This window comes from Rousettus aegyptiacus, unplaced genomic scaffold, assembly GCF_014176215.1.
Source record: "Rousettus aegyptiacus isolate mRouAeg1 unplaced genomic scaffold, mRouAeg1.p scaffold_m13_p_12, whole genome shotgun sequence".
NCBI lineage: Eukaryota > Metazoa > Chordata > Mammalia > Chiroptera > Pteropodidae > Rousettus > Rousettus aegyptiacus.
The window spans coordinates 41,572,041-41,583,591 of NW_023416287.1; the positions used below are offsets into that span (position 1 = coordinate 41,572,041).

Here is an 11,551-nt window from a genome sequence, read left to right on the forward strand (position 1 = left end):
GCATACATCCCCTCAGCTGCCTGCTCCCTTCACTGCGTCCTTCCTTCCCTGCACCATCCTGGTAGGTGTCTCCCTGCACCTCGCTCCCGGGCCCTCACCCACAGTTTATTATCCACATAGCTGCTAGGCTGAAATTCTGGACCATATCCCTCCCCTGCTTAAACACCCTCCAGTGGCTTTCTGTTCCTGGAGAGCTGAGCCCAGCCCCATTCTCTTTGTCTGAAATTCTCTCTCCCTGGACTCAGCAAGACATCTTGTCCTTTAGGTTTTAGCTTAAACGTTTGTCTTCTTAAAGAGGCTCCCCTCACCTGTATCCAGTGGTACCCATCTCTCTCTTTCACTGCTTCTCTTTTACTTCAAAAAAAGCCCCTATCACTCCTTGATATTTCTTGGCTCCCGCCCCACCCCCCCCACCCCCACCCCCCACCTAAAGACGGGCTGTCCAATACTACAGACACCAACCATACTGGGCCATAGGGTGCTTGAAATGAGAAGAGTCTGAATTGACTACTGCTCTAAGCGTAGAATACACACACAGGATTCCACAGACTTAGCACATACAAAGAAGAATGTAAAAATATCTTATTAACAGTGGCTTGTACATGTTTCGATAATATTTTGGATATATAGGATTTGTAAAAATTTATATAAACCGAGTCACTTCAAATGGTGTCGAAGCTGCCATCCCAGAGAAACTGCATTGAAGGTCTTACTCCTCAAATCTTTGGAATGTTAACACTGGGCAAAATAACATTTGGAATGGGCCTATACGGCAGCACTGTATTCCAAACAACTGTTTGCAAAGCTAACAGATATCAAACAAACGTCATCGATGCCAATTTTATGCCAACAGGAATTCTCAATTTGGGGTGTCATAATGGGTGACTCTAGTCAGTGAAAACAGCTCAATCGTGATACAGCACAGCTGAGGAACAGCACAATTGTGAAACAACTCAGGTGAGGCGGCCCAGGTGAGGCGGCCCAAGTGTTCATGCGCCAGCGTTAACAGCTCCAGCTGAGGAAACACTCTCAGGTGAAAATTCAATGTGTCTTACACAGAGACAGAGGTGAAGCTGGCTTATATAGAGAAGAATGCCTACCTCCAGTCCCTGATTGGTCGGTCTGTTGGTCCATTGCTATACAAATGAGGACTCCGAACCATCAGAGTTGGGTTGGTACAAATAGCACCACGCTGATTGGTCAGAATGGAGCAGCTCTGATTGGTCAGTAAAGATACAAATGAGGATGTCTCTGCACAGCTCCGGTTGGACAGGGAAAGTCTCAGGTCTATGGGTTGAATTTCAATCCTAGGAACTCTGTTGTACAAAGGCTGACTCATGATGCAGAAACAGTGTACAGGCTGTGAGCTCACCCTGTGGCTTTTCTCTGATATGCAGTTTGCACGACAGGCCTCTGCCATAATGGCTGCTAGACTCCAGTTTTGAATTGGGTCCAATTAAGCGCAAAGAGTCCCTCTTAGCAGGTATTTTCTTTCTTGGGGTCAAAACAAGGAAGCAGAACTGAAAATCAAAGGCATCCTTTAGAATAAGCATCACTATGTTAGTTTATCTGCATCTGTAGAAATGCCTTCCTTAGCTTGTTAACACCCATAGAAATTTCTTCCTTCTATTCAAGTAATTATCCTCCTTCCTGTTCTTATAAATACTCTTTGCCTTCACCTCCTATTAGGAGCACTATTTGGGTTTCTGCCTAAAACAGTGCTTCTGGAATAGTTATTCTTTTGGATCTCAAATCAATACTTGGTGCCTCTCACCTTGATTTTTTTTCCTTTTTTTTTTTTTTTTTTGGTTAATATATCAAATAAAAAATATTAAACACACTGTCACCTATTTCTTTTTACATTCTTTAACGCGTCTACTAGAAAATGGAAAGTTACACATGGGTTCACATTACAGCTCTGTAGGGTAGCCCCTCTACAATGTCAAGTCCACTCCCCACCTACATGCAGACCCTACACCTCCTGGTCAAGGAGAAGCCCGAGAAAGGTTTATTGGTTGAATAAATGAGTTGCGAAAAGAGAACCCAAACTTGTCAGCAAATAGGAGTTAATTTATTCGCTTATGTTTGGCAAGGAAATTCTCCAGTATAAGGTGCAGATGGGGTCTTCCCTAGTCTTTGAAATCCTAACCTTACTCTGCAAATCCCTAGAATTCAATCAGCTGCTCAGAGGACGAGACAGTAATTTTTTCCCTTATAAAAGAAGACTTTAGAGTTCAGAAGTTACAAGTTTTGGGGGGAGGGAGGTGGGAGGGGGGATGAGGGGGAGGTGATACCTCCTCTGAGACCAGGGTAAGCATGGGCTTGGGCAAACACTACAGGAAGTCTGGGGCTGGTGGGGAGGAGCTGGAATGGGTTGGCTGGTAGAAACCCAGACTGATGAGGAGGGCCAGGACTGGGAGGAGAAGCAAGACTCCGATGAGGAAAGGAGGTAGGGGGCAAGGGAGGGATTTTTAACGGGAGGGCCGGGACTGGGAGGGTAGAGCTGGGTGAGAGGGTGGGTAACAAAGAGTTGTGGGAAAGGGCTGGCGGCAGAGGCTGGACCACAGGACTGGAAAAGAATAGGGCCCCAGGGCATGGGCGGGTCTAAGTGAGGCGGGGGTGGGGGAATGGGACGGGGCGGAAGAGGAGGGGCCAGGGGAGGAGGCAAGGGGAAGGGAGGCAGGACCGGCGCGCCTGGGGAATAAATGCCGAGGCCCGTGAGTGCTGCTCCAGGCGTCTGCTTTGCTTCCCTCGTCTCTTCTCAAATTGCTCCACCTCGCGTCCCCTCGGAGCCGACCATGGCAAGATCCCCGCGAATCGCGCTGCTCCTGATGGCCACTTTGGCTCTGGCCCTGGCTGTGGCGGTGAGCCCCGCGGCCAGCGCGAACCCCAGCAAGTCTCGCCTACTGGGCGGCCTGGAGGACGCGGACGTGAACGAGGAGGGCGTGCAGCAGGCACTCAGCTTCGCCCTAAGCGAGTACAACAAGGCGAGCAACGACGCCTTCCACAGCCGCGCCATGCGGGTGGTGCGTGCCCGCAAGCAGGTGCGTCCCTGGGACCGGGGGTCGGGGCAGCGGGGCAGGCAGGGCGACCGCGACCGCGACGGGGGAGCCTGCACCACGGGAGGGCGGAACCTGCGCCTGGGAGGCTGTGGCATTCCGTGACGTAGCCAGACGCGCTGCTGCCTGCCGGACTCGCTGGAGAATCAACCTCCAAGTCCCTGGAAGCTCTCCAGATGGGCCCTAGGCGCTGACACGCCCATGTTTCTCAGCCCGGCAGTTCCCCTGGTCTTTCCTGTCGCCCACATCCCTTCGCGGACTTGTCACCAGGAGTGCCACTGGGTCCCGGGCACTCCTGGTTGCCACCCTGCTCTTCGTTTCTGTTTTCAAGCACCAGCCTTCCAAGAAGAACTTGGCTTGGGGTCAGGGGCCCTGTCTAGCCCGCACTCAGCCTAATGGGACTGGGGGCTCAGTGTGAGCTGGGAACTAAAGGGCCATATGCGAAGGAAAAAACGTACACCTAGTTAGCCCCTTTCACCCACTGAATGATTCTGTAAGCAGTTTTTTCCTTTTAACGTTGCATTTTGACATAATTTCAGACTTACAGGACAGTTGTAAAAATAGTACATAGAATCCCTGTAGATCCTTCATCCAGATTCCTCAAACGTTAAAATTTTGTCCTGTTTGCTTTGTCTGCTCGCCTCCCCGCCCCACCCCACATGTGTGCATGGGTACGTATGTGCATTTATTTCTCTGAACCATTAGGGAGTATATATTTCCTAAAAACAAGGGCATTTTCTTATATGATCACAGTGCAATTTTGAAAATCAAGACAACACTGACGCATTTATCTAATGCTCAGATCTTATTCAGATGTCCTTCGTTGTCCCACCAATATCCTTTATAGGCAAGAACACTCCAGGGTCAAACGCTCCAGCCACTGTCCTGCACCCTCCTTTCCCCTGCAGCAGCCTATCTGTTTGATGGCCTTGGCATTTGTGAAGAGTCCAGCCAGTGTTGTGTAGACTGGTGCTCAGTTTGGGTTGGCCTGAGGTTTCCTCAAGATGAGATTCAGGTCGTGCAGAAGAGACATGTTCTTCCAGTCTCTCAGCAGGTGCCTCTAAACCAACCTCCACGTCCTCCATGTGCAGTGGTATCTGGGGCCAGCAGGCACTCCGAACATCCTCCCTGAGGTAGGGCCCTCACTGCTTCCCTAGTCACCCCGAAGGTGTCAGTCAGCAAACACAGGAGTCCAGGATCTGGCCTGTGGCCAGGCAGATGCCACGCAGAGGGTCTCGCACAAGAATCCAGACCTGCCTAGAGATCCTAGAGGAAAGGCCCTCGGAGCGTTGCTTCCCTCTGCAGGTCACATCCATGGAGCATGCTCTAGGCTGTGAAGTTTCATTCTGCACCTTGGAATGGGTGTCCACCACCAGCAGCCAGAGGTAGTTGAGTGCCTGCTGGGGTAGAGAGGACCACACCTGACGCTGCCTCTACCAGCCCACCCTGAAGCTCTGGCCAGACCAGACAAGGAGGGCAATCAAGTCCAGAAGGGGAAGCGGGGAGCTTTGGGAAAGACTACTGGGCTTTGCGCTTGTCCCTGAAGGAAGGGCAGGATTTAGACCAGCTGGCCTGCTTCACATTGGAGAGCAGACCATAGCCACACAGCGACAAAGTGTGGTGCTGCATGCCTGTATTTAGGCCTCGTTTCTACCTTCTCTTGAAATTTCAGACAATGAGTCAAGATCAGACCCATTTCTCCTGCAGCGGTCAGCTGGCACTGTCCCTTTGGATGGGACGCGCGCTCCCTGCTCACCAGGTCCCCACGAGCCTGCGCCTCTCCAGTATGACACTAGCTCGGCACTTCTGGAAAACGGATACCAGAGGAATCAGGGGCCTCGATTGGGATCCACCAGGCAGATTCTAGAGCCTGGTCCAGGCCCCTCATTCTAAGATTCTCCGAGTTCTCATTAGGTGTGTCTCAGGAGTGCCTCTGTGAGGACAGCCTTCACTTCTGTAATTTCAAATGGAAAGGACACATGTTTGACACACTTTAGATATGTTCCCATCACAAGGCACTCTTAAAGGCATCTTTTATTGACCTCAAACATCCCTGTCCGTGTGTGTATGTGTATGCGAATGAGAGAGAGTAAAAAGCATCTCATTTCCTACCACTCAGGGGATGAGTAAACCTGGTTACACGGAATGAGAGTCAGTATGGCCTCACACCACCCACCAGACTGTAGCCTCAAGGTCATCATCACATTAGTCTTCCTGAGGCATATCTAACCCAGACTCAGGCAGAGCTGTCACTTTGTCTTAGTCCTTGCCCCAGATCCTGGCGCTGGCACAGTTGATTTGCTGACACCCTGGCTGGCTCCCCAGAGCTGCACCTTCAGCTCCCGGGCCAGGGAATGGAGTTTTGGCGTCTGGCTTCCACCTTCCGTTTTCCTGCCTCTCTTCCTGCTAGGCTGCATGATGCACCTTGTTGGAGCTGCTGTGTAAACAAGTTGCAAGTTGGGCCTAGGGCACAGCACCTTGGACACCAGTCGGAAGTTGGCTCAGTACCACCTGGGTGCCAGCCAGTGGATGATGGCCCCAGGCGCAAAAGCAGGAAGGTGTACTGTGCTTTTGTGACATGGGCAGGTGTTGAAAGCCAGTCATACTCTTCACATGCATAGGTCGTGGCTGGCATGAACTACTTCTTGGATGTGGAGATCGGTCGAACCACGTGTACCAAGTCCCAGCCAAACTTGGCCAGCTGTCCCTTCCATGACCAGCCACGCCTGAGGAAGGTATGTGCCTAATGTGGGCCAGGGACCGAGCATGCAGGCCAGAGGTGTGGGGGTGTCCCTGTGGGAGTGTGTCACATGCGAGTGCTGTGGTATGAGTGGGTTGTGTGGGTGTCGGGTACGTGTGGGGGTTAAGGGTGCATGTGTGGGGGTGCCTAATTTAAATTTATAGTTTAAGCTGGGTTATTGGGGCACCATGTGCTTGGGGATTGCCTGCTTTGTGGAAGAAGCAGCTGGAACAGATTAGAGGGAGTTAGAGGCCTGTAAGGGGAGAAACCCTCCCGTGCTGCCCTGCTCACTAAACATCAAACTTTCCAGTGACCAGCAGCGCTGGTTCTTGGAAGCTCTCAGCCTCTCGTCATCCCCCAACCCCCACAGCCTGCCTCATTAAGGAGGGTTTTAGATCTGGGTCTTTCCCTCTGAACCTGTCTTAGTGCTGGCCCACTAGAGGTGGAGGGAACTTGGGGGCATGCCCCGCACCCTCTGGGGCTGTGTGGCCTTGCATGGGCTGCTCCTTAAAGGGCTGTGCTGGGGGCGCAATAGTGTAGAATCCTGTGGGGTTTGGGGTGCAGGATGCCATCTCTTAGACTTGGAGTGATGGGAGGGGTGATAGGGAGGGCATGGCTGAGTCTTGGTTAGTGGTCTGGGGCTGGGTTGGAGAGCGTCTGAGAGTCCTACCAAACAACCACAAGTGCTGACCTGCACATCTGCCATCCTCTGTTGGACAATTTCCTTTTTTACTGTAACCCTACCTGACGACCCCTCTCTCTTCCCTTTTGCAGAAGGCGCTCTGCTCTTTCCAAATATACACTGTCCCCTGGACGGGCAGGAGCTCCATGGTGAAGTCCAGCTGCCAGGATGCATAGAGGACATGTCACAGGCTGGGCCACCCTGACTGCCTCTCACTTGCACCCCTGCCCCTCCACCCCATAGAGCTCCTAAGCCTTACATGGGTGACCCCACCCCGGTGGAGTCCCCTCAGTGTGCTGGCTCCAGAAGACAGGTAGAGAAGGCTTCTTGAGCAGCTAAGTGGCTCTAACTTGTTTCTTTCTTTTAATTGCTTTCCAGGTGTACCCGTCCCTGGTGCACCTGTTTTGCTCCTACTTTGCACAATAAAAAGTAACATAGCTACTCCTTGAGTTGTCCATTGTTTTGGGGATGTGCCTGAAGGGTTTAGACAGTTACTTTATGAAGAGCTCCTCATCCTGCTGGCTCTGGATGGAGGGAGGAAGAGGGGACGAGAGCTGACACACAGAGCCACGGCAGGCATGTCAGGGGAATGCGCTGCCCCTTTTCAGATGATGGAGTTTGGGAGGCTGGAAACCCAGGGCTTTGGCTGTAGTGGCTCCTGATAATTGGATAAGAAAGAGGAGGGGTCCTGGGCTGCTGCATTTGAAAAGTCAGTGAGCAAGGGCTGGACAAGAGGAAAGGTTCAAATGGAACCCTTACAGCCCAGGGCCTCCCTCAGCAAGGTTCTGCAAGACCATAGGTTTCAGCCAGGTATGCTGAGCTGATCAGACCCTGGGACTGATGTGATTATCCAGGTTCCCTAGAGACTAAAGAAATAATGCTTTAGGTCTGCTTTTCCTCACAAGAGACTAGGCACCAACAAGGAGTCCAAGACTAAGAGTATATGTGTGTGTTTGTAACTGATTGGGGAATTGCCAGTCAAAATCAAAGTCAGTCAAGGTCAGCTTCGGTCTTGAAAAAGAGTGAACGCAGCACCTTCTCTGATATGTTCCTAGGGAGCTGTGGTCTACAAGGATTTTAAGGATGTATACCTGCCAGCCCTTTTCGAGGCCCCCACTGAATACAAGTCCCTGTGTAGAGCTTCACGTGAGAAATGTGGAATTTAAAATGTAACCGGGACTGACATACAGTGGGCTTTCTTCTTGTTCTGAAGACTTCTTAACTAATAGGGAATGTCACCGCTTCGTGTCACCGTCATTCCACAGAATAGAGGATGTTTAAGTGCCCCAAATAGGAAAGATCCAGTCCTAAACAAAAGACAACTAAACACAGCCCTGCTGCCTGCATTGTGCTCCCTGTGCCGTCCTCACAGTGATGGCTTCCTCTGGGGTAGGGAGTAGGAGTGGGGTCTTTCTCAGGATGATACTGCTGGGGTGAGTTATGCACACTCTGCCACTCACGTCTGTGTGGCTAAAGCTCATGTGGCTCTGCTGGGAACATGGAACAAGAAATAGCAAAGGGGACCCACACACCCTGCTTTGGGGCCCAGCGCCCCACGTGCCACTGCTTTACCCTACCAAGCTGGAACCGAGAAAGGCGGAAGAGGGTGGGGATCGTCCCCCACCAGCGTGCCTCCCTGGTGACAAGTCGGCTCCGAGTGTTTGAGCCTTGTCTCATCTCCATGCTGGCGGCAGAGCCTGCTCACGGCAGACTTTATTTCAGGGAAGGGCTTTGGCATTAGAGAGAAGTGAGGCACTGCCCACAGGCCTTGAACTGGGGAGATTTTTGTCTGGGCTCTGTGGGTGGGGTGGGGAGGGGAGAAGGTATGACCGGACTTGGGGATAACATGTTTCTGTCTGGGGAAGGGTGTTGCCAAGCTGTCTGGATAGAAGTGGTGACCTGGGGTGGAGGCCTCCTTACAGGGTTGCCTTGGAGAGATATCTTGATTTTTACACAAGCAACCAGCATCCAGGCACTGCAATGAAATGCTGAGCCATGACTTTTGGGCACGTCCAATTCAATTTTCTTTTCCTCATGAAAGTTGGAGATAGGGAGATGAGGGGCAGGGAGAGGGTAGGGAGAGAGGATTGCAGGGAAGGGGCTGAGCACACAGCTCAGTCCACCTACGCCTCCCACACAGCCTCGTGCATCTTCTTCGATCACCAGTCAGCCTGTGGATGCAGAGGCGATGTGACCCAGAAGGCTTTCTGACCTGATCAACTCCGAGACCAGTGTATCTTGTAGGGAAGCACAGCCCTGCAACTTTTACTGCCTGGTTTTACTTCGGTGATTATTTATTTTAAACATAAGCATAAGTGTATAATTTATATAAAATATCCATATTAATAGGTTTAGCACAGTGCCTGGCTCTGAATAAACACTCAATCGGTTTTAGATATTTTTTTTCATTGATCTAATGAGATGTTGAGGTGTTTTAAAACACGGTCCCACACTCTCCTTGCGTGGAGAGGTGGGGTCTGTGAGCTGCCTCTTGACTCTGGGTGGGCTTGTGATTGCTTCAACTGGAAACTGCAGAGGAAGTGACCTGCAACCTGCAAGATGGGGTCAGAGAAGGCCCCAGGGCTTCTGGCGAGCTCTTGGACATTTGCCCCAGGTAAAAACTATGTCTATATGAGGAGCCCCACTTCCCAGGACCACCATGCTGGAGAGGCCCCTGTACTTGCCTGCTTGACAGTCCCAGCTGAGTTCCTGGCCAAAACCGGCATCACCTGCCAGCCAGGCAAGTGGGCTACCATGGACGTCCAGCCCAACTGATCTCTCAGGTGACTGCGGCCCCGCTGTTATTTGACTGCGGTCATGTGAGAGCCCCCAACAAAGAACTGCCAGGCTGCTCCTTTCCCAAATTGCTGGTCCACGAAACCATGAGCAAGAGAAAATGGTGGTTGTATCACACTTCCAATTGTTAGGATGACATGTTACACAGCAGTAATGTCTGTGACACGCCCCGCGCGTGTGCGTGCCTGCGTGCGTGTGTGTGTGTGTGTGTGTGTGTGTGTGCAGGTACACATTGAAGGCTGTGAAGCCCATGGATCCTGGAACCAGATCGCCTGGGTGAGAATTCCAGTATGACCTGGGAAGGCTGGTGATAGAAGCACAGGTGTGCCACACTTACTAGGAACAGGGCATTATAAGCTTAAATAATAATAAGAGATATGCTATAGCAAGAGAGTAATGAACCTTCAGCAAGGAACAAATTGAGACAACAATGACTGAAAAAGGGAGGATTCAAAGATCCAAATTTGCAAAGGGGAATGGAGATAAGGCACATGCAGAAAAAATAGATGACTACATATATATATATATAACTATCCTTTATATATTTGTAATGGTAACCACACAAAGATTCAGAACTGAAGTATATAATATAACCAGAGGGAAAACCCACAAAAGCCAACCAAAATAAAGAAAACAGAAACACAAAGACAAGGAAGCAATGGAAACACAGAGCTACCAGAAAGCAAGAGATAAAATGGCTATAAGAAGACCTCATGTTTCAATTATCACCCTACATGTAAATGGACCGAACTCACCAATAAAAAGGCACGGAGTTGCAGAATGGATCCAAAAACAAAATCCAACCATATGCTGCCTCCAGGAGAAACATCTCAGCTCCAAAGATAAATATAGACCCAAAGTGAAAGGGTGGAAAATGATATTTCAAGCAAATGGCATTCAGAGAAAAGCGGGTGTAGTGGTACTAATATCGGACGAATAAACATCAAACTAAAAATGTAAAGAAAGATACTAAGGAACATTTCACAATGATAAAGGGAATCATGCACCAAGAAGACATAACACTTATTAATATCTATGCTCCCAATCAGGGAACCCCAAAATATGTAAAGCAATTACTAACAGGAATAAAGAGAGAAACTCTTTATTCCTGTTAGTAGGAATAGTAGGGGACCTAACTACCCCACCTTTGGATATGGACAGATCATTCGAACAGAAACTTAATATGGAAATAACATCCTTAAATGGCACATAATTGACATTTACAGAGCCTTTCATCCCAAAACATCTGCTTATACATTCTTCTCTAGTGCACATGGAACATTCTCAAGGATTGACCACATACTGGGACACAGAGATACAGAGATAGCCTCAGCAAATAGAAGAGGGTTGAAATTATACCGACCATATTTTCTGATCATAATGCTTTGAAACTAGAGATCAACTGTAAAAAGAAAGTGGGAAAAATCACAAATACATGGAGATTAAACAACATACTACTGAAGAATAACTGGAACAGAGAAGAAATAAAAAGAGAGATCACAAGATACATAGAAATGAAGGATAATGATAGTACAACATATCAAAACTTTTGGGACATGGCAAAAGCGGTCATAGGAGGAAAGTTCATATCATTAAAGGCCTACTTCCCAAAACAAGAATAAACCCAAATAAACAACCTAACCCTTCATCTTAAAAAAACTGGAAAAGGAAGAACAAATGAAGCCTAAAGTCAGCAGATGGAAAGAAATAATCAAAATTAAAGCAGAAATAATTGAAATTGAAAACAAAAAATACAATAAAAAAATACCACAAAGAACTGGTTCTTTGAGAAGATTAATAAAATTGACAAACCTCTGGCTAGACTCACTAAAGAAAAAAGAGAAAGGACACAAATAAACTAAATCAGAGATGAAAGAGGTGAAATTACGACTGATCTCGCAAAAATACAAAGGATCATACAAGAATACCATGAAAAAGTATATAACACCAAATTTAATAACCTGGAAAAAACGGACCAGTACTTAGAAAAATACAACCTTCCTAGACTGAATCAAGAAGAACTGGAAAATCTAACTAGACTTAGCAGCAGTATGGAAATCGAAACGATCATCTAAAACCTACCAAAAAGTAAAAGTCCAGGACCAGACGGCTTCACCAGTGAATCCTACCAAACAAAGATTTAATACCTATTCTCCTCAAACTCTTCCAAAAAAGCGAAGAGGAGGCAATATTTCCCAACTCATTTTATGAGGCCAATATTATTCTGATACCAAAACCTGGTAGAGATAATGCAAAAAAAGAAAACTATAGACC

General features: G+C 48.8%; 2 protein-coding genes across 2 annotated transcripts in view; one reads left to right on the forward strand and one right to left on the reverse strand.

The window, feature by feature from the left end:
* Positions 1 to 2,675, reverse strand: part of LOC107498633 (cystatin 9 like) — a 29,816-nt gene extending 27,141 nt beyond the window's left edge. The window contains exon 1 of the mRNA XM_036229757.1: positions 1,101 to 2,675. The gene's annotated coding sequence lies outside the window, so the exon portion shown is untranslated. The remainder of the gene's footprint in view (positions 1 to 1,100) is intronic.
* A 7-nt stretch (positions 2,676 to 2,682) lies between these two features.
* Positions 2,683 to 6,922, forward strand: LOC107498631 (cystatin-C-like). Its single transcript, XM_016121968.2, has 3 exons — positions 2,683 to 3,044; positions 5,681 to 5,794; positions 6,574 to 6,922. Exons 1-3 carry the CDS (start codon positions 2,706 to 2,708, stop codon positions 6,655 to 6,657), a joined length of 537 nt encoding a protein of 178 aa, XP_015977454.1. The 5' UTR covers positions 2,683 to 2,705; the 3' UTR covers positions 6,658 to 6,922.
* The last annotated feature ends 4,629 nt before the right edge of the window (positions 6,923 to 11,551 follow it).